Below are 26,834 nucleotides of genomic sequence, written 5' to 3' on the forward strand. Positions count from 1 at the left end.
TGTCTATCTGTGGAGGCAACGGCAGCCGCGTTAATACAGCCCCCCCCCCCCCCACCAATGTTAAGAGCCCAGTTTGTAAAACGCATCCTGTTTTCAGTGTAAAAAATGTGTGTCTTAGCATCTGTGAAATACATTATGTCATGGTGACTGGGTTAATGTATAATGAGTTTTCTTTCATCAATCCCAAGGTTGAAATGTGAAAAGACCTTGCCTTAAAAAAAAAAAAAAATCAGTGCTTTTGTTTGTGTCTTAAAAAAATCTGAAGGGGGTGAAAAACCAAACAGTTGCGATAGCCGGTTTAAAATGGGAGAAAGATATAGTAGGAGAGGCAGGAGCTGAAAAATACACAAAGAATGTAAACTAGGAATGTAAAAGCAATGGGTAAGTTAAAAAAAAGGGGGGGGGGAAATCCACATGCTTATCAAAAAACATGTAATGATAATTATTGCAATAACCAAAGAGCAAAGTAGCACATTCTATGATTTTTAAATTTTTTTTTTTTTACATAAGACATAAGCTCTCCCAACAGTCTTTCTCCATTTTAGGTATGATTATTTTCCTTGTCACAGGTTATAACACATTCAGTAGCGTGATGAATTCAGGTCTGTGTCCCTCATTACACTAAGCTGTTTTTGCACAAGACTGCATTCGCAGTGGGTAGTACAGAATCTCACTGAATAACTGAGTGGGTTTTGGTTAATATTCGTAACCCTTTCGTGTGCAGTACAGGTCTTTGAATACCTAACCTCCCCAAGCCTAGGGTTTTTTTTTTCGTTTGTGAAAAGGTACAGTAGGATTCATCCTAAGATCCTACAAAGACTTGCCCTGCGGATGAAATGCAAGAATCCCATCTAAACCTTAAGCACAGTGTCTAGCACCAATCAAGCGCCCATTGACCAGCAGCTTTTGTTAGATGCAGCTCACTGCGGTAAACACACCGGAACAGCGCAAATCGCCAGCCCCTCGGAGCCCCATTTTCTTTTCTGCAGCTCCTGTGTGTTGCTCGGAATTGGCAAGCGTTTTCTAGCTGGCCCCTCCGAGAGTAACCACCTCGGTGTCTATCTCGCGCCTTCCCTGCGCTCTAAGCCTGGTCATTTTGTTTGGAACAGGTTTGATTTTACAAGCTCGGAGTGGGGCCCTGACCCTGGAGGAAGTGTTCGCTTTAAAAGATGTAGGGAGGGGAGTGTTGGGGGCGGGAGGAAGGGGGCTCAGGCGCCCGCAGGGGGGTGGGCTGGAGGCGGTCCGCTGAGCCTGCGTCAGAAGGGGCCTTGTTTTCGCACCTTCCTTGACGTCAAACCTCATTCGGGGCTGCAACGCAGCGTTGCCCCTGGAGGACGACGTGGGCTGAGTCGTGACTGGGGGCCCAGGTCCTGCCAGTGACGCTCTCATTCCGCTTCTCCTCTCGCAGCGGCAGGAGAGGCGGGCGGCTCCTATATCTGGCTCCGCGGGCTGCGGGCTGCAGGCTCTGCGGCCGCGGCGCTCTGGACGGCTCCGGGTCCGGGCACTGGCCATGGATCCGGAATAGGAAGGCAGCGCACCCACCGGTCCTCGGTCTCCTCCGGGGCCCGGAAGGATTCCGGCGGCTTCCACGGAGGTGAGAACCGCGGCGGGGACGGAGGGGCGGGCGCGGGCGGGCTGGCCGACTCGGCGCGCAGCCCGGGCGACGCCCGCGGGCTCTGTGCGCGCGGCCGGGGGTGGGGCCTGCTTGCCTCGCGCCCTGGGCGCCTTCTTCCTCCCGAGGGACCCACGGACCGCTCGCCCGGCTCCCGCACTCGCCTCGCAGGTCCTCGGCTTCCCTCCTCCCCAGTCCCTTTCTGCGCCTCGGGCGCGAGCGGGGCCGGCGTCTCCGGGCGGCGTTCGCGGTGGCGGGGATCGCGGTGGCTGGGGCGCGGGCTGCCGCCGGTGGGGCGCGGGCTGCCGGTGGGGCGCGGGGTGGAGGTGCGGTGCGGGCTGCCTTGTGTGTCCGTCGGGTTCCGTGATCGGAGGGGTCCGCGGACGAGCCTTGCGCGGGGACCGGGAGAGGGGCGGCCGCCGAGGTCGGAGTTGGGGCTTTGTACCCGCGGGAACTCGCACGGGCACCTGTGGGACCGCGGTCGGTCCGGAGCCACCTGTCTACGAATCCCCTTCCCCGTGTGCCCTGCGCTGTGTCCAGCTGCCCCCAGACTTCGGTCTTAGCCAGCTTCCCGCGATTAGAATGTATTTTGGAAACGTTAGTTTTTTTGTTAACGATCATTTTACTATCGCCGTGCAACAGTTGTGTAAATTTGGTCAAATTACGCCGTCGTCATTACGCGCGGCTAAAGGCCCTTTCCAGCTCCTAACATTATAAGACGCGATGATTCTGGTAGCGCGTGGAAGAAATGCGTAACGAGATACTAGCTTTCAAGGAACAAAAACGTTTTTTTAACCCCCAGAATAGAGGTATATATGTATATTTACAGCAAATAGATATTATCAGGAAAAAAAAAAAACCCACTGAAAAAGCCCATAGCAAGCTCATCTTTAAGAGAGTCACTGTTAATTGGGGTTTCGTTAATTATATTCATTTGTTACATATTTGGGGTACTAATGTGATCTGCTTTTTCTACTTAATACATTGAAGATGTTCTCTATATAGATGCGTAAACACCCCTCCACTGCCTTATCAGCGCGCACTGATTTGGACCCAAAGCGTGAAAGGCAGTGATTTTTTCCCCCTGCTCCTTGGCCAACAACCGTCAGCCTTAGTAAAGACACTCGTTAAATACTTGAAAAGCATCACTATAATGGCCAAGATATTGGATGGCAATAAATTGAATTAAGGGTCACAACCATTTTTTATAAAATACTGTTTGTTCTGCTTAATAATGTGAGGCAGTGTTTTTTTCTTCCAAATTGTAGTTTTCAATCCATTCATTGGTAAATTGTGAAATTAATTTGGTGAGTCATAATGATCACTTAAAAAAAAAGGGAAACAAAATAGCATAGAAAAGACCAGAATGCATTACATTACGCATCATGAAGGTATTGTTTTCGAAAAACTGTGTGTGTTTGTGTGTGTGTCCGCGCGCGCGCGCCTTCGCCTTCGTGCATGTGTGCCTGCTGGGTTGTGATATACAATGTATTGCTTTCCTGTGCCACGATATTTAATTTTGAAAGTCACTAATCCAAGGTACTGTCAGCGCTCATCTCAGAATGGGAGCAATGATGCAATTATGCTAAATATTAGTTTTACTCTTTTCTTTGGAATATGTGACAGTGTTTATTGAGGCAAATTAGATTCCTAATTATTTGTTTTCACCTAATATTAAAACAAGCAATTAGCATTCCCGAAAATGCAGAGAAGGGAGCATTTTTATAGTAGCGAAGAGGTTAGGAGCGGGGACTGCTCAGAATGACCTAGGGTCACATCCCTGCTGCACTGGGTATTAGTGTGTGACCTGGAACAAAATCCCGCTTCTCTCTGAACCTCAGTTTCTAGATTTTGTAAATCTATTTGATATTCAGATGAAATAATGCTTGTGAAACTGTTGACATAGTCCCTGGGTCAGATCAAGTACTCACTAAAAGCTAGCTATTATTATTTTAATAAGACTGAATTGAGGTGTCCAGGGTAATGCTTGTCACTAGAGCTAAACCAGTGTAAAATGGATAATTAAAAAAAGAAAGAAAAGGGAAGTCGAATCAGTTTAACGTTGTAAAGAAAGAGACAACGAATTACGATTTAAAAAAATAGTATTTGCTTCCCAATCCTGCCCCCTTTCCTAGACAGGTAATTAAATTATTTTATTCAACAGACCAATTGCTATTCTCTTGTCTTTTCTAGTAAATTGGTGTCTCTCTTGTCAGACTGTTGACAAATATTTCCCATAGGGATTCTGAATTTTGTTAGCTTCTATTTCAACACCGAAGTCAGCACGAGAAACACACTATAGCTCTGAACTCATGTCGACAAAACAGGTGTGCAAGAAATAATCTGGAAAAAAAAATAAATGCAATTTTATGTCGGTTTTGAGACAGTTGTGAAATCCTTTCAGACAGTCCAGAGTCTCTGTTCATCGCCCCTGTCGCTTTAGGCAGTTTTAAACATTACATACACCAATGAAATGAGAGTGTAAGCATTGTCATTTTTATAGTAGTTATACTTATGAAAAATAAGTTAAGTGCTTTGGACTATAAAAAAACGCTTGTGCAAAAATTCTTAATTGGGCAGGACAACTGTAAAAGGTTGCACAAATTTCTAAACACTCATAATGGTGCTCTCAGTTTTGAATATGTCTTTAAGTTTTTGTTCTGCTTTAGAGGAGCAAAATGGAAACTTGTTGAGTGTAAATTATTATTATGATGAGGTTTTTGAAAGCATGGGGGAAAAAATGACTCGGAACTCTCGCTCTCCTATGCACAAAAAGCCCTCAGTGAAACAAAAAAGCCTGATTTGAACTTAAATAAAACACAGATACATTTCTGTATTTTAAGTTAGATAAAATAGTAAGATTATGTGTGTATACGGTTTTTTAAAAGTTCACTAATTATTGGGTTCTAGCAGATAAGAAGGCTTTCTTCTTACACTAATAAGATGAAATAAATAATATGCAATCATTAAAATTCTGTTTTGGAACATATAGAGGTGCTTATCATATATGGTTAAGTCCGTGGTCGGCAAACTGCGGCTTGCAAGCCACATTCGGCTCTTTGGCCCCTTGAGTGTGGCTCTTCCTAAGCCTTAGGAGTATACTCCCTAATTAAGTTAATAACAATGTACCTACCTATATAGTTTAAGTTTAAAAAAATTGGCTCTCAAAAGAAATTTCAGTTGTTGTACTGTTGTTATTTGGCTCTGTTGACTAATGAGTTTGCCAACCACTGGGTTAAGTGACAGAGGAGGCTATAGAATGGACCAAATAGTATCATTCAATTTTTATAAAAACACGTTTAGAACAAAGAAGAATATATGACAAATGTTAATTAGTGGTGGATAGTGGGATTATGGTTGATTTGTATGCTCATTATTTCTTTAGCTATATAATTGCATTATAATAAGTACGTTTTACTTTCATAATAAAAATGAATAAAAGTCATTTTTAAAGAAAAAATTTGTGAGTGTTTTCCTAATTTGCAAGCATAATGAGACTAAGTTTTTGCTCTAAAGGATATTGTTTCTTTGAACTTGAATATTTTGGGTATAAATTAATTTCTCCAGTATTCTAGGAAATGCTGAATAGTGTAGCAGTTATATTCCTTACCCTGGAAAAGCTCCTTTGAGTAGGAAATAACCATTGTTTCAGAATTTTCTTAAAGCACTCTTTGAGTATATATATATGCTTCTTTCCAAAATATTTCCATACTAAAGATATTTCCATACTTCCTAAAGATATGGTCTAGATTCTTTAGTCCACTTTGAAACCTTATCATGTCAAAACTCAACCTACTTTTCTTGCTTTATTGCCTCTTAAATTCTTAAAGGAAACCTTAGCTGTATCTGTACTTGTCAGCTCAATATCTCCAAATATACCTTGTGCTTTCTTGCTTCTGTACTTTTGCTTTTTTGTTACTTGGAATATCTTCTTCTGACCTTTGTGTAAGCTAATTCTACCCATTTTCCAATTTCCAGTTTAAAAAAACAAAACGAAAAACACTCATATCTACTATGCATCCTGGCCCCTCCTGTTAAAAACAAATCAGCAGTTATTATCTGTGCTTACGCATTTCTCAGATACCACCTGGTATTTTTGCGTAAATTTCCTAATTCCATTTTAAACTTCTTAAGGGCAAGAAAGCTTGTCTTATATTTCTCTCTATCCCTTAAAGCTTCTACCATGGCACCTTACACAGCGTAGGTGCTGAATATCTATTCTTTGAATATACAGCGCTGTCACCAGCTCTTTTGAGTCAAAGCAGCGGCATATTGTGTTCACCAGTAATCCTGGATAAGAGTCAGCACTTTGCTTACAACAGTGTGGAAAAAAAAAGAATTGATAATTTGGCTGAGTTGTCAATAGATATAGATGGTAAAGAATTGACAGTATCTTTCATAAAAATTAACACAGGAACTAAGAGTGGGGTGGTGAGTTCAGAACCTAAACTTAATTTCACATAAATATTTCTTTTAAAAGTTTCTTATGGAGCTTATTTGGAGTTTGATGGTATCTTTGTTCTTAACCTTAGAGGCACAGTTTTGCCTTACATTCTCCTCCAGCTGCTATTCTCAAACCCCAGAGATTTGATGTATTTGATGGGGATTATATGGACCATCACAGTTACTCTGTTCTAGAGCATTTTAGGCGGTCATGTAGGGTGTTCAAGAGTTAATATTTTTTCTCTTCTTATTTTTGGAAACTTAAATATGTCTCTTTTCAAACAAATATAACTTGCAGGTGTTTATTTGGCAAGTGTTAGACACTTACGGAGCTTATCTTTTTCAAAAACATTATTTTAATTTACAGATGTTTGCTGGGACCAATACAGCTGATGAAATACCTGCCCTTTTCTGCTGAAGGTAAATGACTTGCTACTTCTTAAAAATACCAGGTACCAGTAGAATTCAGAGATTGTATAAAAAGACCTAGTTAGTCATGCAATGCGATATAATCCCAGACCCCAAAGAAATGATCCTTTTAAGTAAGAATTTTATTAGTACATAATGGAATGACATATTATTGGTTCAACCTATATCAGAGTCACCCGGGAGCATTTTTAATATGTGGAATTGCCTGGGCCAGTGTGGCTGAGCGTGGACCTATGAACCAGGACTTAATGACTCAATTCCCCTGTCAGGGCACTTGCCCGGGTTGCGGGTTGCAGACTCCATCCCCAGTGTGGGGAGTGCAGGAGGCAGCTGATCAATGATTCTCTCTCATTATTGATGTTTCTAACTCTCCTTCTTTCCTCTCTGAAATCAATAAAAAAATATTTTAAAAAAATATGTGGAATATGCATGGGCTTGTCTCTTCAGCGGATTTTGATTCAGTAAGTTTTTCAGGTGAGTCCTAGCATGTGAGTTTTAAAAAATGCCGACAGGTGCTTCTGATTCATTGTAGCTCGGTGTCATTGTAGCATGTGTATGACACTGAAGATGATGGACATGGCAGGTAATAATGCAACGGGAGTTGAGGGACATAAAGGTTAAAGATTTTAAAAATATTTGAAGTATTTCGATTTTGTGTGTGTATATTTGTGATACTAGGTTCATGCTTCCACTTTGCCTTTCATTCAATGAATGTTTTCATTAAGAAAGTACTAAAAAGTTTTTTATATAATGATTTTCAACGTTTAGGTTTAAGCTCTAGGGTTCTCTCAACCTGAAAATTTTCATATCTATAAATACAATTTAAAGCTTGATTCACTTTGTTGCTTCAGATTACAAATGAAGTAAATTAATGGAAATAAGACTAAATTACAAGTAAGTCATTTCTTATATATTCTTTATTTCAGAGGCTGGTTTAATTGATTCACTTTCCACATAAGTGTGGGAAGTAGAAAAGTCAGTTTCTCATAATAAAAACTAATAGGTAAGTGAACGTTACAGAATTTTACTTAATGAAGCTATTTTCTGTTCTCGTTTTACTGGTTTTAAGACTGAAATAATTTTTAAACATTGATTTTAATGAGTCAACTTTTTCTGTTGCAGAGCCACCCTTCTTGTCAGAAATATTCATAATGCTATAGGATCATTGTGTTATATATTTCCCAACCTACAATGTTTACAATAATTAGAATTTAAAATGTGATAAAATTATTTCTTACAGTTTTATTTTAACTTTAAGAAAACAGCAAAAACTGTATTGAATTTGTTACTCAAATAATCATAAGCTATATATACTTTGTGTCAGTGAATGAATTGGATGTGGATAAAAATTACCTGGGAATTTAAAATATTCTAAATTCTAGATTGTCTCAGTGCTGCTAAATCAAAATTTTGGGGGATGATTTTGATATTCATTCTCATTTAGAAATCACTGCAGTATGTAATGTTTAAAGGATTATAGTTTTAAGGGGTAGAAACTTGGAAAATATTTGTAGAGAAATCTCATTACACCAATTGGAAAAAAATTCCTCATTTGGTTTATGTAATTGTCAGAGAAATGTCTTGCATTTCAGAGGTTAAATTTGTTGTTATTTTTATTTTCAGCAACTTTGTTGGGTAAATTATTTCAAAATCTGCCTTTTTCTGGACTAAACAGAAAATCCAAGTGTGATCTTTCCTCTCATGACAGAGAATTAGATGTTATATATGACACTGGCAATTTAAGTAATCTGGGATTTTGTATAGAAACATAATGGGAAAACTCATGAGCCTCATTATTGTATAGAAAATATATGATAGTAACAACTTAGAAATAGTAATTTGTCTTTAAAATTGAGTACGGTATTCTTCAATACTGTATCAGTCCTAATGCTATCATCTTTACTTTAGGTTCACTGATTGATTCCGTAGCTCATGGGAAGAAGCCTTATCTATTTTCATAATTATGAGAAAAAAGAGTGGTTAGGTTTCAAGAACGAAATTCTGTTCTCTGATATTAATCGTAGCTATTTTCCTTGTGATAGTAAGGAATTGTGATTTTTGCCATTTTTTCCCCAGTCTTTGAATATTCAACGACAATACCTTTTGACTTTGATTATTCAACATGCCGAACAGATACGGATATTGCAGCTATTGCCTCCTGCGCTATACCGATCTGGACGAGGTGAGAGGACCCTGTTAATATGGTTTTTACACCTCAAAGGACTTATGAGTGACTACCTCTTCTTTCACATTCTAGTCATTTTAACAAGTTCATTCATTAAACAGATCATAATAACAACCTTCTCATTGACAGACACTGTTTAAGGTTCTAGGGATATGACCATGAACAAAACCAGGTCCTTTTATTTATGAAACTTATATTATGGTACAATCAAACAGAAAATAGATATATAAACTTAATACCTATGTCAGATTGTGATAAATGTTACGAGGGAAATAAAATGAGGGAGGGAGTATAATATTAGGTAGGGTGGCTGGCTAGCTGAGGTTCAGGAAATAACATTAGTTGGGATTTGAATGAAGTGTAGGAGCCAGGCTCGCTAACCTCTGGGGGAAGAATTTCTAGGTAGAGAGAACAGAGAGCAAGGGCAGAGACCCTGAGACAGATGGGTGTTGGCATACTAACCTAAAAGCCAAGTGGTCATTGTGACTCCAGTAGAGGGAGAGCGTGAGGTGGGAGAGGGTTGAGTGATAGGCAGAGAATTCAGAGAATTAGATTCTGTAAGACGTTGTAAAATAAGGTAAGGACTTTTAGTTTTATGCTTTGATGAACAAAAGTTTTACGTTTTACAGTAGTTGAACTTTGTTTTTCTTTTGTTGCATGTGTTATGGGTCTCATAAGGATTGCCTGATCCAAGGTCATGAAGATTTATGCTTGTGTTTTTCTTAAAGAGTGTTAAAGTTTTAGTTTTTACACGTAGATCTTTGATTCACTTTGAGTTAATGTTTCTAGATGATGTGATTTAATTAGCTCCTAAAAGCCTTGTCTCCAAACAGAGTCATTTTGGCAGTTAGGACTTCAACATATAAATTTGGTGGGAACAGAATTCAGTCTATTATAGCAATTACAATTGATTGAGTTTCAGATTTTAAACCAATTTTGCATTCCTGGGGAAAAATTACACTTGATCATGGTGTATAATGCTTTGTATGTGTTGCTGGGTTTGGTTTGCTAGTAAGTATTCTGTTGAGGATTTTTGCATTTATGTTCATAAGGGAATCATGTCATAGGTGAAGTTGTAGTATAATCAAGTTCTGGTTCTGCTAGTGCTAAACTTGCATCTTATATATCAAACACAGGTTTATAACGTGAAAAAATCTGTTTAGTGGCATTTGCCTTGTTTAATTATCTAACAATAATCACTTAAATTTATATTAAGGAAAAGTTTTTATTATTGTGATTTCCATACCTCCGCCTTTTAAAAAAGAAATACTTTTTAATGCTGGTTATAAACACGAGGAGGCAGATAATAAATCTCAAAGCTCTTTTTAATATTTATCTCATAAATTATATCATCACTTGACTGGGAGATTATCTGTTGAACCTTTGATAATGATAAAATACATTAAATCTTCAACAACACGTTTTATGCAATAAGCTCTTGTATAATTTTTTTTTGCTTAAAGTAATTTTTAGACATTTGGATATTCCTGCACTAAATGGACATTTAAAAAGACTGTGTTAATGACAGCAAAAAATAATTTGTCCTTTCTTTGAAAGCTCAAATTTCAAGGCTTTGGAGAACTATTAAGGCAGTGAAGAAATAAGGAACTCAGATGTGGCTGAATATTAAACAAAAACAGTAGAAGCCGAAAGAAAGAAAATAACACTATCTTAGAATTCTATATTTAATAAGTACATCATTTAAAAGGAGGTGCAATAGAAACATTTTATTTTACAAAGACAAAAATTAAGGAACTATGTCTAGCAGACCCTTACTAAAGGAAATAGCAAAAGTATTTCTTCAGGTGTAAGGAAAAGAATTCCAGTTGGAAGCTCAGAGATATGGGAAGGAATAAAGAGCAATGGAAGTGTAAATATGTAGGCAATCTAAATAATTAATGTCACATGGGATTAACAGAAATGGCATATAAATTGGAAGGAAAGTAAATTGAGTTAATTGGACGTTGCATTGCTCAAGAAGAGAGTAAAAGTAACAAATGTAGACTTTGATAGGTCAGGTTGCTTGTTATATACTGTTCCCACTAATGGACTAGTATATCTGTAACTACGTTAATAGGAACAAATTGGAATGATAAAAATAGTTCACAAGACAGCAAGAAAGAAGAAAAATAAGGACATTGTATTAGCAAGAATAATAAAAATAGATTTAAAAATAAAAACAAAGATTAGATCCAAATATATTGAAGAAAACATAGACTTGGTGCTTGAGTTAAACTGTATGCAATATTTTACCAGAGGTCCTAGTCAGATAAATAAGAAAAAGAAAAAGAATTACAATGATAAAGATTAGATAAGAATAAATAAAACTATTCTTATTCGTACACAATGTGATTGTGGAATAGAAAATTCTAAAGTTATCTAGATAAACTATTAGTATTGATAAGTGAGTTTAAAAACTTGTGGGGCTGACATAAAAAGATACTGTACTTTTATATACAAACACCACACAGAAAATGAGATTTACAAAAGATATTTATACCCTGGCTCGGGTGGCTCAGTTGGTTGGGCATCATCCCGAGCACAGAAAAGTTGTGGGCTTGATTCCTGGTACAGGGCATGCAGGAGGCAGCCAATTGATGTTTCACTCTCGCATAGATGTCTCTCCCCCTCTCCTTTTCTCTCTGAAAATCGATACAAAACAATCTTAAAGAAGAGATGCTTGTTATGCTGTGATTAAGCATCATTTTTTGCACAAATCGCCCACATTTAAGATGATTCTCTTAGGAGAGACTTAGAGAGATGTAATTATTACATCTAAGAGAAAGGTAATCTTAAGGATTTTAGATGTATATTTTAGAATTGCTTTATAGAAAGGGTATTTCAACGTATACGTCTATCAGGAGTGTATTTGTAAATGAATCCATTTTGTGAAACTCTCACTGCCGAATATGACCCTTTTAAAAATACTCAGTTTCTTTCTTCTGTACAGCATGTGAACAGTCCGGAACACAAATTCATGACCGCACAGAATAGAGAACGGATGGGTGGTGGTAGTGGTGGTGGTGGAGGAGGAGGAGCAGGAGGAGCAGGAGGAGCAGGAGGAGCAGGAGGAGCAGGAGGACAAGGAGGACCAGGAGGACCAGCAGGACAAGGAGGACCAGCAGGACAAGGAGGACCAGCAGGACAAGGAGGACCAGGAGGATCAGGAGGAGCAGGATCAGGAGCGGGAGAACGAGATGCTGAGGTCCCCAGTAGTAGTTTGATGGAACGTTTCTTGCAGGATGTCCTGCTGCACCACCCCTATCATTATCAAGAAAGCAGGTAAAGTAACTGAGTGGAATAATATTAGTACATAGTTGTTATTATGTGTTACAGTAGATATTTGCGTTAACATTCAGCCCTTCTTAAAGTGCATCTTTGAATCAGGGAATATAATGTGAAATGGTATCTAGTAACTCCCCTTTTCACATTGCCATCTTCATGGATTTCATGATTCTGCGTGTCTTTTTCTTCCTTTCTTTTCTTAGCCAAATGATGCAAAATTGATTTTATTTTGAGAATTTTGTGATAGTGTTTAAGACAAATGGAGATACTCCACTAGGGTTCTGAAAAACTAGGGTAGAGTGGTTCTTGTGCTGCAATTTTATTGATTAGAGTTCAGAAGTATGAAAAATGATGGCAATTTTTGGCTCTTCATGATATTATTTTTAATGCCAGTCTTAACATTTTTATTTTACAATACCAAAGCACTATCTTGATACTAATTGCGATAATATATTTTTTATATGTATGCATATTCTCTTAAGCAGTTGTGGCATCTCTCATATTTAAAAATATGTAATAAAGGTATTTTTAGGTAGTTTTAGATTTACAGAAAAATTAAGATAGTGCAGAGAGTTTTTATATACCCCCTCACCCAGTTTCCCTATTAATAACATCTTACATTAGTGTGGTACACTTGTTACAGTTAATGAACCAATGTAATATATTAACTGAATTCTGTAATTTAGTCAGGTTTCCCTAGTTGTCACCTAATGTCTCTTTTTTTTTTTTTTTTTTTTTGGTTCAGGATCCCATCCAGGATAATCAGATTGCATTAGCTTGTTATATCTCTTTAGACTCTTCCTGGCATTTTTAATTTTAATAGGCATTACAAAATTTTTCTTCATATAAACTCATCTATATTCCTACCAATAATGTGTTAAAGTGCCTGTTACTGCACCTTTGCCCAAACAATGTGTTAAAATAATAATAGTTAATACCTGTGAATGATTACTATTTTCCAGTATTTAAAAAAATGTTCTTTACATGTAACAACTAGTTTACTTTTCAAAACAATCTAATGAGGGAAATAGTATTCTCTCCTCTTTTGGGGGAAGGGGAGGCCTAAAATCTAAAAGGTTAAGTAACTTGTGTTAAACTTTATGCTGTTTGCTGCTCTGATAACCAAAAAATGAGGTATGGCTTTACACTTTTCGTATGTTTGGGAGCCATTTGTGTTTATTAAGTAGCAATTGGTGGAGCTACTTCCAGCTGCACTCATTACCTCGCTGAAATGCATTATACAGCCTGGTGTGATTAGCTCAATTATTTGTCCTCTAAGAATCTCACCTAGGATAAAAAGAAAATACCATTGTGTCCTTATTTAAACATTTTAAACAGATATTAAAAATTTTTACGATTTTCCCCTTTTCTTTTTAGATCAGGACCAAATGAGAATAACGCCCCGCCTGCTGGGAATAATGCACCTGCTGGGGATGACGCAGCTGCTGAAGTGATTCTCATGGATGACTCTGCTTCAGAAGAAATGGCTGATGATGCTCCTGGAGCCAGAGGAGAGATACCCACCCACAATTCTGAACCTACTGGAGAGTTGCATTCTAGACCTAGTGTGTCACAGGAATGTATGCAGGGTGTTCCAATTCGGCCATCAGTTATTCAAAAATTGGAGAAGGGGCGGCAGAAGCCCTTGGAGTTTGTTTATAAAATTGGGAGTGGCCTGAAAGGATTTAATCCAGTAGGTGTTGGTCAAGCTACAAATACTGGGAAAAACCCATTAGGTCCCTCAGTGATTTCCACTGCTCCTGCTCGTCCTTTGCCTGAGAGTTCTAATGCTCGACCAGTTATAACTAGTACTGCTAGGTTACCAGTAGCAGCCAGTTTGGATTCGGTTAACAAATGTGACCCAAACAAAGTTGACAGATCCCTTGAACAGGGAGACGGGGGCTCTAGAAATCCTATGCCCTCAACCAGTCTAGAAAATGCTTCACGTTTAAATCCGAAACCTAAAGAGTCAAATAGAAAATCTGTATGTATAAATCCAGATAAATCGGTTATACAGGAAGATGTAAAATCTCGGGGTAAAACTCTGTCACCTGGCTTTCAATCACGTGCATCGATGGGTACTGAGGGTTCCTTAAAGGTTGAGTCAGTTTCCAAATTAGCAGTTAACCCCACAGTCAATCAGAATAAAACGGATATGCCTTCTAATAAAGGAACCTTTGAAGGTGCCATTCCAAAGCACCAGGAGAAATCCTTTCCTAATGTGGATCGTACCCAAGACAAAAAGCAGGTGGTTTTTAACAAGCCAGCCTCTTTGGAACAGAAATGCTCAGTGATTACTAAAATGGACTTTGCTTGTGGCTCTCAGTCAGTGTCTGATCAACCTGAAGTGGCTGTACAAGATCTTTGCAGCGAGGGGCAAATTGACCAAGAAGACAAGACCTATGAATCAAGAGCTTCTGAGATGAGTTTTGATTGCAGTTCCTCTCTTTATTCAGTGACTGACCAACCAAAAGTGACTGCCCAAGAAACAAACCTTTCCGAGGAAGTGCATGATGATTTGCAGCAGAACAGCAATGAATCTTGTGCTTCTGAAATAAGTTCTGTTCACGATGGCCCTCTGCAGTTGGCTACCAACCGAATCCAAGTAATTGTTAAAGGCACTAGTGTTCAGAAGGCAGTGCATGTTCGCCTGGTTGATGAAAGCTACGACTCCAGTGATTCTGAGATGAATTTTGATGGTGACACCTCAGTTCAGCCAACTGATGACGACGCCCAACAGCCTGCAGAAGAAGTAGACCTTCCTCAGGAGGCACCCATGGACTTAGATAACAACTATGGATCTGGTAGCTCTGAAATAAGTGCTGGTTCTGTTGCACCACTTCAGTCAGTGATTGAGGAACTCCCAGTGGCTGTCACTGACACAGAACCTCAGGAGAAGGTGTACACTGGCTTGGTTGATATGAACTATGGATCGAGTTGTTCTGAAACAAGTGTTGGTTGTGATGTTTCTCTTCAGTCAGTAATTGTCCATCCCCAACCAACTGTCAAAGAAGGAGACCCAAAGGAGGGGCCTGTCTACCTGAAAGATAACAACAAATCTAGTAGTGCTCAAGCACATCTTGACTGTGATACCTCTCTCGAGGCAGTGACTGATGAACCTCAGAGGGCTGCTGAAGAAATCAACCTTCCGAAAGAGAACAATGACCTTACGGATATGAACTGTGAATATTACAGTCCTGAAATGAATTTCCACACTGATGCTCAATTAGTGGCTGCCCAACCTCAAGTAGCAGTTCAGGAAGTAAACCCTCAAGAAGCAGCTATTGACCTGCAGAATAAGAGTGCTAAATCTAGTGTTTCTGACCTAAGTGTTAATTCTCATGCTTCTCTTCAACAGTCAGCTAATGAACAACCTCCCGGAGCTCTGGGCGACATAAATATGAAAGAGTTAAATGTTGATGTGGAAGTTAAGAGCTATGGATGCTCTAGCTCTGAGTTCACTTTTGATTCTGACCCTCCTCTTCTGTCAGTTACTGAGCATTCTGAGCTGAATGGCGAAGAAATAAGGAAAAAGGACATGAACATGGAAGATGAGAGCTGTGGGTCAAATAGTTCTGAAATGACTTTTAATTCTGATATTCATCTTTGCCCAGTAGTTGACCAACCTCAAGTAGCTGAGGAGGAACCTGTTGATCAGGTAAATAAGAATAATGAATTTTGTGGTTCTGAAATGGCTTTTGATTCCAATGTACCTCTTCCTTCAGAGACTGATCAATCTGAAGTAGGTGTTAAAGAAGTAATTAATCAGAAAGAAGACTATAAACACTTAGGAAGGAAGAATGATGAACCCAGTGGTTCTAAAATAAGTTTGGATTTTTATGTCCCTCCTCTTTCAGTGACAAATTCTCCTGGAGTTCTTGCTAAAAGACTGAAACTTCAAGAAGAAGAACCGATGCACATTGAGCCTAGTGTTTCTGGATTAAATTTGAATTATCACTCAACAATTGGACATTCTGAAAACCCCAGCGAAGAAGTAAACCTCCAGAAAGATGAGTATGTACAGCTGGAAAATAAGGGTAATAGACTTGATGTTCCTGAAAACAGTTTGAAATCTTCTATTTCTCATTCAGTGACCCATCATCTTGACGGAGCTGTGAAAGAAAGAAACAATCCGAAAGAAGAACAAATAAAAGACAAGGGTAATGAATTAAATGTTTCTGAAGCAAGATTGGATTTTGGTATCCCCCTTCAGTCAGTTATTCAAAGAACTGATGTAGTTCTTAAACAAATGTTGCTTCAAAAAGAAAAGCATGCTGCCTTTAGCAGTTCTGAAGTAAATTTAGATTCTGATGTTTCTCATTATTCAGTGACTGAACCTCAAATAGCTGTTAAAGAAAAAAATGATCAGAAAGATGAATATGTTTTAAAAAACAAGAGTGATAAATATAGTGGCCCTGAAATAAATGTCCTTCCTCATTTGATGACTGAAAAACCTCAGCTAGCTGTTTTGAGGGAGGACCATGTTGACCCAGAAGTTGAAAGTACTAAATCTAGAGGTTTCGATAGAAATTTGGATATTGGTCCCCCTCGTCCATCAGTCATTGAGAAATCTCAGCTAGCCCTTTTGAAGAAAAAACATGTTGATCTGGAGAACACAAGCAGCAAATCTAGCGATTGTAAAGTAAAATTGGGGTCTAATGACCCTCTTCAGCCATTGACTGCACGATTTCAGAACGTGATTCAAAAAACAAACATGTGGGAGGTAAAAGATATTGACGTAGAAAATAAAGTCGATAAACCTAGTGAGTCTAAATTAATACAGGATTCTGATATTTCTCCTCAGTCTGTGCCTGATCAACCTGAAGCAGCTATTAAACAAATAAACCTTGAGAATGAAGGTCATGTATACTTGGAAGATAATAACAGCCAATATAGTGGTTCTGACATGAGCTTGGATTCTGATTACTTGGCTCAGTCAACAGTTGATCAATCTCAAATAACTATTTTGGAGAAAGAGCATATTGAGCTAGAAGATAAACACCGTAAATCCTGTGGTTCTGAAATAAGTTTTGACTCTGATGACCCTCTCCAGTCAGTGGCTGAGCAGGTTAGAGAAACTGTTAAAGAAATAAGCCTGTGGAAGGATGAAGATGTGGAAGAGACAACGGATAAATCTGATGGTTTTGCAATCATGTATGATTCTAATGTTCATTTTCAGTCAGTGGCGGGCCAAACTGAGGAAATTATTAAGGAGATTAACCGTTGGAAGAAGCCTGTAGACATGGAAGGTAAGATTGTCAAACCCAGTGATTCTACACTACATTTTGACTCTAATGAACATGTTCATTCTGTGGCTAATGAAATTCAAGAGGCTACTGCAGAAATAAATCTTCTGAGGGAGGGACATGCTTGTCTGCATGACAAGGGCTATGATCCCAAGGATTCTGCAATGATTTATGTTTCAAATGTCCATTTTCAACCAGCAGTTGAGCAACCACACATTCTGGAAGAGGAACATGCCAATTTGGACGATAAGAGCAATGATTCTGGTGGCCCTGAAATAAGTTTTACTTGTGACGATCCTCTTCAGTCTGTGGCTGACCAGCTTGAAAACGCTGGTAAAGTAAGTCTTTGGAAGGAAGGCCATTTTTACCTGGGAGATACCTATAAACTATCTAGTTATCAAATAAGTTGTGACTCTGATGCTCCTGTTCAGTTAGTGGTTGGTCAATGTCCTGTGGCTGTCAAAGAGATAAACTTGGAAAAGAAGGATCATAATGACTTAGAAAATCAGCACTGTGAACCGAGCATTTCTGGAATAAAATGTGGTTCTGGTATTCATCTGCAGTTAGAAGTCGACCAACCTCACATGGTTTGCAAAGAAATGAACCTTCAGAAGACGTCGCATCTTGGCATGGAAGAAAAGACTAGTGATTCTGAAATAATGTCTGATTCTGATGTCCCTCTTCAAATAATAGTGGATGAATTTCAGGTGTCAGTCAAAGAAGCAGATCCTCAAAAGATGCTGTTGGTGGACCTGGTGACCGGTGATAGTGATTGTGAAGTGATTGCTGATTCTGATGCCTCCTGTCAGCCAGTGATTGACTCGCCTCAAGTGACTGTCGAAGGCATTGCCGGTATAAATGCAAAAAGTTTTGATCTAGAAGGTGCATGCTGTGACTGTTGTGATTCAGAGCTAGGATATGTTTGTGAAGGCTCTCCTCAATCAGAGTCAAACCAATCCAGAAAGACTTTCAAAGTAGTAAACCAGAAGAAAGACTATATCATTCTGGAAGAGTCAGCCTGTGAGCCTTACGGTTCTGAAATAAATGTTCAAAAGGATGCCTCTCGCCAGTCCAAGACTCACCAACCACCAGCGCCTGATAAAAAAAGGGCAAAAAAAAGTAACCCAAGAGGCAGGAGAGGTAAATCTACTAGTCCTAAAAGAAAATGTAATTGGGAAGAGACTTCTCAGCCAAGGACTCGTCAACAGCGGAAAGCTAACAAAGAAGACAACACGCAGAAAGATCAGAAAGGCCAGAGAGGTAAGCGCGGTCGACGCAGTGTTTCTGCAAAGGGCCGTAATGCCTCGCCTGAGTCAGCAGACCTTCAAATGGCTAATGGAGATAACCGTTTGAAGCTGAAGTTAAAGTTAAAACGTACAGATGTAAAAAATAAGGACTCTAAAGCTTGTGTTTCTGGGGTGAATATTCAATGTGATCGCTCTTTTCAGTCTGACAATGACCGTACTCAAAAAGGTGTGAAGAAGATGTCTTTTAGCCTGAAAGAAATGAAGCGTGATTCCTATTCAAGCTCTGGTTCTAAGGGTGGTTCTGGAAGGAGATCAAAAAAAGCAAAGTTGGTTTTGGAAGATAAGGCTGATGAACCAGTTCTTGAAGCCTTGCCTCATGTCCCTCCTTCATTTGTGGGGAAAACATGGTCTCAAATCATGATAGAAGATGACATAAAAATTAACACTCTTGTGAGGGAATTTAAGGAAGGTCGTTTCCACTGTTACTTTGATGATGACTCTGAACCCAGGAAAGTAAAAAAAAAATATTCGAGTGAAGAAAGAAAGATTGTCTCATCAGACCTAAATGACACTGCATTCATTGAAGTTCTGTTAGAATGTGATTATAATGTTGATGACTTTTCAGTAGCCTTAGATAAACCTAGCCATGACCCTATAGAAAAGATGCCTTATGAACAAACCTGGCGAGTGACTTCTAGAGTCCAGACTGTAAAAGTCAGCAGTGGAGCTCAAACCAGTCTCATGAGCTACATAGTGACAAAAAGAGTAAGTGAACATGAGACATACTCGCCATCACTGAAGCGTTTACTTTTACCCAACGACAGGAGACCAAAAAAGAAAATCCAAATTGGAAGATTTGAATTTCTTGAATCATATACTAACATTTTGAAGCCTTTGCACCCCAATGCCTTAGTCTATGTTGTTTCTTCAAATGTTAAGCTGAATGAAGGTGAGTCCTTCAACGTCTCTGAAATTAGCCAGCAGAATGATAAAAACAATCAGGACATTAACATCCAGTACAAATATAAACTGGGTTCCTTTGATTGTTATGACTCATTGAATAAACAAACTGTAATTAATCCTCCTCTGAACACAGAAATACTAGAGTCTGACAGGAATGATGACTGGATTCAAATTCGCTTTAGTGACCTCACCTCCAGTGAAGGAGATGATGACGCTCATGTACAAAGCTCTACTTCGTCACCTTTTATAACAGTGTCAGTAAGACATGAATTAACATCGGACCAGGGGGCCAATGGGTCTTCCGTGTTTCTGGCAAAATCAGAGATCTTGAAATCTAGTGAAGTTCCAAAAGAGAGGAATTTCCAGTTAACTCTCTTAAATGGTGATGCTGCCAAAATCTCACAGAAATCAGTGAGAAATAAGTACTTAAAAGGTAAAAAGAAAGTTCAGAGAAGGAAGGTGCCAACTAAGAAGAAGCCAGGTTTACCCAAAAAGGTGTACAGACCCGTTGTTGTTCAGGAAATAACCAGAATCACACCAGAAAAACCGTCAGCTTGGATTCCTACCAAACTAAATGATATAATTAGAAAGTATATTTCAAAATACTCTGTTTTTTTGCGTCGCAAGTATCTGTCCAGGAGGGCTTTTTTTGGAATGCATCTTAAAAAGACAAAATCTGCTCTCAATAGGTTAAAGAAGGCGAAGAGACCGGCCAAAATGCTTTCAAGCTCGGTTCCATCAGCTGATGCCGAAAAGCAGTTCAGTGCTGTCAAGAGCTCTTCTCCCAAGCAATGTGTGCAGGATTCTTCCAGCATTGCAGAAACTAAGAGGAATGGTAATAAAAAACGCCCCAGAAGAAAGCAAAAAAAGCGTCCTAAACCTGTTAGAGTATATGAGTTGAGAAGCTTGTATTCTCAGGTGCCATATTCTCATAGAAGGATGACTCGCCTATTACACAAATTGTTGCTCAGCAAGGCAAACAAGAAGTGTTTGTGCTGAAGCTAGTTGAGATTCAGAGCTTCACTTGAAATATATTTGGTAATTAGAGAACATAGCTTTCCCAACTTTGGCGAAAAAATTAACCAACTATTTTGCTATAGACATCACATATCAGAACTTTTATATTATTTTAAAATTAGTGTTTAAGGTCCTTTTTAAAAAAAGATTCAAAAGACCGTTTGTCCATTTGCTATAGAAGAGCTTCATCTTAATTTATGTCACATAATTTAGCACAGAATATATAATTTTCTCCCCCAACTCAAGTCCCTCGTATTTATTTTATCTGATTGTATCTCTCATGTCAGCAGGTTATAACATTATAAGATTTAATATGCCAAACATTTAACGCTATCTTATTTTTACTTTTCAATATTGGAACAATGACTATCTACTTATATTCAGTGTGTCTCACAATGGCACTATCAACATTGTATTCTAACTGGATAATTAAAAAGAAGAAACTGTAATTATCTCAACTTTTGAGTGAGGTTGACTTAATCACAAACGAGATATGACTTAACCTTTCTTTCAAAAGCATTCCAGATAATGAGATTCCGTAATCTTTAATCCAGATTTTAAAAACTGCCTGGTAATTTTATACACATAGCACAACTCTTTCCGCTTTATTTAAAATGGATCTACAAGTCTCTAACTTTCCACATCTGGACACATGCACATACACAATCTCTGTAATAAACAATCTCTGTTTTCCTTTAGCATTATTGTATCTTAAGGGGAAAACAACCTTGCCAATGTGAGTATAATTTTCTATCACCTTTATTCCCTTGCACTTGAAGGGTTGGTGGTTTAATATGAGAATCCAGGTTATCTATGGCCGTACCTCTTAAAAATATTTTAGACACTACCGTACTACTTTTAATAGCTTAAACTGAAATTATTGGATTGGTAATTTGATTACCAGACCATTGATCGTTGTCATGAACCAATTACGTATTTATAATCTTGATACCTGAAAAGATCTAATAAAATCGACAAACCAATGGAGGCTCGTTTTGCAAGTGAGAAATGATGTATTTGAACATTAGGTTGGCTTTCCTTGAACTTGCTAACTACTTTATTTAAAAAAATGTTTTATTGATTTCAGAGAGAGGAAGGGAGTGGGGTAGAGAAAGGAACATCAATGATGAGAGAGAATTATCAATCTGCTGCCTCCTGCACGTACCCTATTGGGGTTGGAGCCCGAAACCCGGGCATGTGCCCTGACCGGGAATCGGACCGTGACCATCTGGTTCATGGGTCGACGCTCAAACACTGAGCCACACCGGCTGGGCAACTTGCTAACTATTTTAATGATCAAATAGAAGATGTTAATATAAGCAGATTTTCAGTCTGAGATACTCAGAATGTGTTTAGATCCTTTATTCAAGGACATTGGTTGAGCTAGTTCAGATGGGTCCATTTATCCTTAAGCCAAGGATTCTGGATTATTTATTGTTAATGTTAAAGGAAAACATGAATTTAAACTATATTGTATAAACCATACTTCATTGAAACTATATCAGTGTACCATGATTTCAGAGATATAAGTGTGTTGTTATCTTAGAATTAATGAAGTATAGTGTTGTAACAGTTGATTTCTAAGTGTAGTTTTATTTCAGGGGCCATTATTTAACCTGTGCATATGCTATGATGGTGTTAATTTCTTTACTTCTAAATTTATTTACTTTTAAATTTAAAACAGTAACTATGTTGAAAAAATGGACAAATGTTTATATTTTTAGTTGTAAAGCAACTTTAACTTTGCCTCATATAAAATATTTTAATTTCCTTTCTTAAAATATCACTGTGGATCACTGGTTTAAAATAATTTTCCAATTTTAATTTAGGAAGAATACTGTCCTACTGATTAGGAAGTACAAGCAGCTAATATATAAGAATATTTTATTTGTGGGTATTGGTGTCTCTTTTCCTATGAAATAGACATATAATTCCCCTAAGAACTATCAGTAGGCATTCTGCATACTTTTAGTGTAAATTTAAAAGCTACAGATCATATGGAAATAATGCACTGTGAAATTATGATGTATCATATCTGTTGTGATTACATCATGCAAAGAGGACAGTTCTTATCATTCAAATGATCAAACATAAAAATTTACTAGCTTTTCCACGTTAGAAACTCTTCTAAGTTCCATTTTTTTTTTAGAAGAAAAAGGTTTATATTGAAAAATTTATATTACTAAAAATGTTAAAGTATACAGTCCTGATGTGTTTTAAAACATTTTGGAACTATCTAAGTTTCTGTAATCATTATTATTTGAGACAAGCTTGAGAATGGAAAACTGTAAAAATTATAATTTCAGTTAAATTAGAAATGAGTTACTTTCAGAATTTGGTAGGTTACAAGATGTGCCCCTTTGTCAAAATATACTTTGGCTTCATTTGCAGATTAAACAGTTGGATGTTTTTTGTGTATTCAAGAGTGCATTAAGTTCTTTTAATAGTGAAAATTGAATTACCACCACAATGAATATTTTATCAATCTTGTACTTGTTCAGTATCTTGCATAGATTCTTATTATAATTGTCCCGAGTTAAATAGTATGTGGGCAATATTGTGTAAAGTGTGTTGGCATTTGTGCATTTAAATTATTTGTGTAAGTAGGGCTTTGAGTGACACTTTTGGTAAAGAAAAGCTATATTTAAATATTCAAGCAGCTATATATTTCCATGTGAAATTAATGTGAAGACTAAATGTATTTTTTATAATGCAATTTAAAGAGTAAAATTGTTTTCGATGTTATCAAGATAAAATTTATCAAATATTGAAAGTTGTCTCTACTTTCTCATGTTAGGAGGTTTTTCTGGAAATACTTAAGGAATTAGAGAATAATGAAAACAGAAGTTTGTTTTATAAATGGTCTTAGAGATGACAAATAAGAGAATGTAAATGTTGATGCTGGTGAGACAATATTGTTTAACCAAAGATATACAGGTTATGTTCAATGGAATAGTTACTTCAAAAGATTAAAATTAAGCAAGTATTTATTTGTCTGATGGAGTGGTGGGTTAGCAACTTTTCACTTTGTGTACCTGTATTTAAAGAGTCAATGAACAGGATTGAGTTCTGGAGGCAGTATCTCTATCATTGTTTGACACCTGCCGGGAAGAGAATTTTGATTCCTCTGATACCATAGAGTATGTTACGAAGGACAAGAAAACATGGAAGAGTGTATGTATGTCAATGAGGTAGGTGCCTTTGGCCTCAGTAGTAGTGACTTCTGTTTGTTTTGTTTCTTTTTTTTTTGGTCCCAAGATTGTATTATAGATGAACAACAGCCTGCTCTATAATAAAAAAATTACTAAAGTAAAAGTATAAAATGGAAGTCCAGTCTCCACAAAGGACTTTAATGTATAGAAAAATGTGGAAAATACTGAAAAATCGTGTAATTAGAGAATTACACATCAAAATGTCAACTTTCAAAGATGAGAGGCTGAGGAAGGATCTCAACATTTCCTTATACTCTTAGAGAAATAATACAGTTAGTATGTTTCCTTTGTTATCATTTATGAATATATTTTAAAAGTTCTCCCAGTGTATTTTGAAGTATTTACTTTGATTAAGGCATAGGTTGAAGTATACTTTGTTGCTGAATCATTTTTTAATCCTCACCCGAGGATATATTTTTAGAGAAGAAGGGAGAAGGGAAGAGAGAGAAAGAGAGAGAGAGTGAGAGAGAGAGAGAGAGAGAGAGAGAGCCATGTGAGAGGGAAACATCGATCAGTTAGTTGCCTCTGGCATGTGCCCAGACCAGCAATTGAACCTGCAACCTAGGTATGTGCCCTGACCGGTGATGGAACCTGCAACCTTTTGGTGTATGGGACGATGCTCTAACTGAGCCACCCGGCAGGGCTGTTGCTGAATTTTTAAATAAGTATGGATTTACTTTCCCTATGTGTATAATTTATTGCATGCATGCTATATTCTACATGCATTTTATTTTCTCAGTTTTTAAGCTGGACGTGTGTGTATATCTTGAGCCCTTACTAAGTGCCAGGCATTGTACCAAGCTTTCAACCTTGAATGATCTCATTTGATCTTCAAAGAGCCCTTATGAGTTACTGTAATTGTCACGAATAGAAAATGAGAAAAGTGAGGCAGAGACCCTCAATTTTGGGATTACAAATGAGTTATTAACTGTAATCAAATCGAAATTACAATTAATCTCCATTGCCATCCCCATTCCTACTCCCAGGCCACCAGTTATCTTCTGTCATTACAGTTCAGACGTTTCTGGACATTTCATATAAGTGGCCTCATGCAGTATGTAGTCTTTTGCGTCCGGCTTCTTTCATTGACCATAATGTTTTTGAGGGTCTTTCATGTTGTATCATGGATCAGCATTTTTTTTTTATTGCTGAGTAGTAGTTACAGTTTTCACTAAAGCTGGTAACAGAATGCAGGTCTTCTGATAACGAATATGATAGAAGCTGTTGGGCTGGAGGTTAGCTGTTGTTTTTACTTGTCATACCTGTTATCCTTGATTGCTCCCCGATTCCAAGACCAACCAGCTATCTGCCTTTTTGAGTGCTCTTATCTAATACTTGAATGCTTTATGCTTCGTCTGTCTTTGACTCTTAATTCCCTTTACTGCCTACCTGGGCATTCTTTTTTACTGTGCTTTATGAATTCTCACGTTCAGTGTCAACACATTGCTTTGTGTTCTAGGTCCTTTCACCACATATTGCTTGCAGGTGACCGAACGGAGAATCATATCCAGGATGCCCATTATCCTAATCTATATGTGCCATAGAGCCAGGAAGTATTGTTGGTACTTGTCATGGTGGACACTCTTAAGATTACTCTTCTACATAACCACCATCACATCACCAAAATCATTGATATGATATAATTAACATCGAGATGATATAACCCTCTACTCCATATAACTTATTCGGATTTTATAGATTGCCCCAAAATACCCTTTGTAGGTCCAGGATTTGATCCAGCATCACACACTGTTAAAACTTCAGTTTCTATCAGTGTGGAGCAGTTCCTCAGCTTTTCTTTGTATTTGATAACTTGACATTTTGAAGTGAAGTGTATAAACCAGTTGCTTTGTGGAATGTCTCTCAATTTGAGTTTGTCTGGTGTTTCTTTATAATTAATGCTTTTTGTGGGGGGGGCAGTAATTTTGTGGACTTATCAGTGTATCATAACAGCAACTATGTGATGTCTGTTTAAATAAAGTGGTGATTAAAGATATCCAGTCTTTGTCCTTATTTTAGAAGGTGAGCGTTCAATAATCTATAATGGGGGGTTCTTACAGAGGGTGAGTTAACAAGTAGTTACATTTTTTCACAATTGAATTTTGAGGCCATTGTTACTGAACATTTTAGGTATTTACTATCTAACTTACCATAGATAAGATAGTAGCTAAATCATACATTTTACAAATATTGCACCACTACTATGTGCCTGGCTCTCTGGTGGGTGCCAAGGCTTCATGCATCAACAAAGCAGATCTCTCTTCCTTTCATTAACTGATAAGAGTGAAAGAATTTCAACAGTGGTAAGTCAGTGGACTTGCAACATAATTTGCATGCTTTCAAAAGCTCATCAGTAAACTTAGAGATAACACAAGATACTGCTATTAGGCATTGAAAATTTCTCCATGCACTGAGACCCATTGCAAAGCATGTTTCATCATTATCCAAAAAAATTGTTTTCCTGTGTTTGCATTATTTAAGAATAAGGATATATGCACTCCTATATTCATAGCAGCACTATTTACAGTAGCTAAATTCTGGAAACAACCCAAGTGCCCATCTGTAGATGAGTGGATAAAAAAGCTGTGGTACACTTACACAACGAAATACTATGCAGCTGTAAAAAAGAAAGATCTCTTATCCTTTGAGATAGCACAGAGGGACCTGGAGAGTATTGTACTAAGTGAAATAAGTCAGTCAGAGAAAGACAAGTATCACATGATCTCACTTATATGTGAAATCTAATGAACAAAATAAACGGATGAACAAATAAGACCCAGAGCCATGGGAGCATGACATAGACTGATGGATCTCAGAGGGAAGGGGGGAGGATGGGCAAAGAATAACCAAAGAACTTACATCCATGTATGCATAATCCATGGACACAGACAATAATAGTGTGGTGAAGGCCTGGGGTGGGGTAAGAACTGGGGGAAATGGGAGACGTCTGTAATCCCCTCAACAGTGGGTGGGTAGAAAGAGGTCAACCAAAGAACTTGTATACATAACCCATGAGAACAAACAATTAGGAAATAAAGGCCTGGGGTTGGGGGTGTGGGGTGTGAGGTGTGGTGGTGGGCTAGAAGAGGTCAATGGGGGGGGGAAGAGACATAAGTAATATTTTCAACAATAAAGATAAAAAAGTGACCGTTCTTATACTAAGAAAACAAACAAAAACAAAACAAATACACAGAC

The 26,834-nt window shown here is 38.0% G+C and overlaps 1 protein-coding gene across 1 annotated transcript; it reads left to right on the plus strand.

Annotated features, from left to right (window-relative positions):
• The first annotated feature begins 1,508 nt into the window (after positions 1 to 1,508).
• Positions 1,509 to 25,635, plus strand: ZDBF2 (zinc finger DBF-type containing 2). The gene is made up of 6 exons (XM_070421951.1): positions 1,509 to 1,594; positions 6,423 to 6,475; positions 7,411 to 7,487; positions 8,561 to 8,666; positions 11,620 to 11,951; positions 13,332 to 25,635. Exons 4-6 carry the CDS (start codon positions 8,607 to 8,609, stop codon positions 20,407 to 20,409), a joined length of 7,470 nt encoding a protein of 2,489 aa, XP_070278052.1. The 5' UTR covers positions 1,509 to 1,594; positions 6,423 to 6,475; positions 7,411 to 7,487; positions 8,561 to 8,606; the 3' UTR covers positions 20,410 to 25,635.
• Positions 25,636 to 26,834: the final 1,199 nt, after the last annotated feature.

The sequence above is a fragment of the Myotis yumanensis genome, unplaced genomic scaffold (assembly GCF_028538775.1).
Source record: "Myotis yumanensis isolate MYYU_CA2020_CCGP unplaced genomic scaffold, mMyoYum1.0.hap1 SCAF_8, whole genome shotgun sequence".
NCBI lineage: Eukaryota > Metazoa > Chordata > Mammalia > Chiroptera > Vespertilionidae > Myotis > Myotis yumanensis.

Coding starts and splice junctions, on each gene's coding strand:
- ZDBF2 (XM_070421951.1), top strand. CDS start 8,607: ATGCCGAACAGATACGGATATTGCAGCTATTGCCTCCTGCGCTATACC. Junction 8,667..11,619: donor GCTATACCGATCTGGACGAG/GTGAGAGGACCC, acceptor TCTTCTGTACAG/CATGTGAACAGTCCGGAACA. Junction 11,952..13,331: donor TATCATTATCAAGAAAGCAG/GTAAAGTAACTG, acceptor TTTTCTTTTTAG/ATCAGGACCAAATGAGAATA.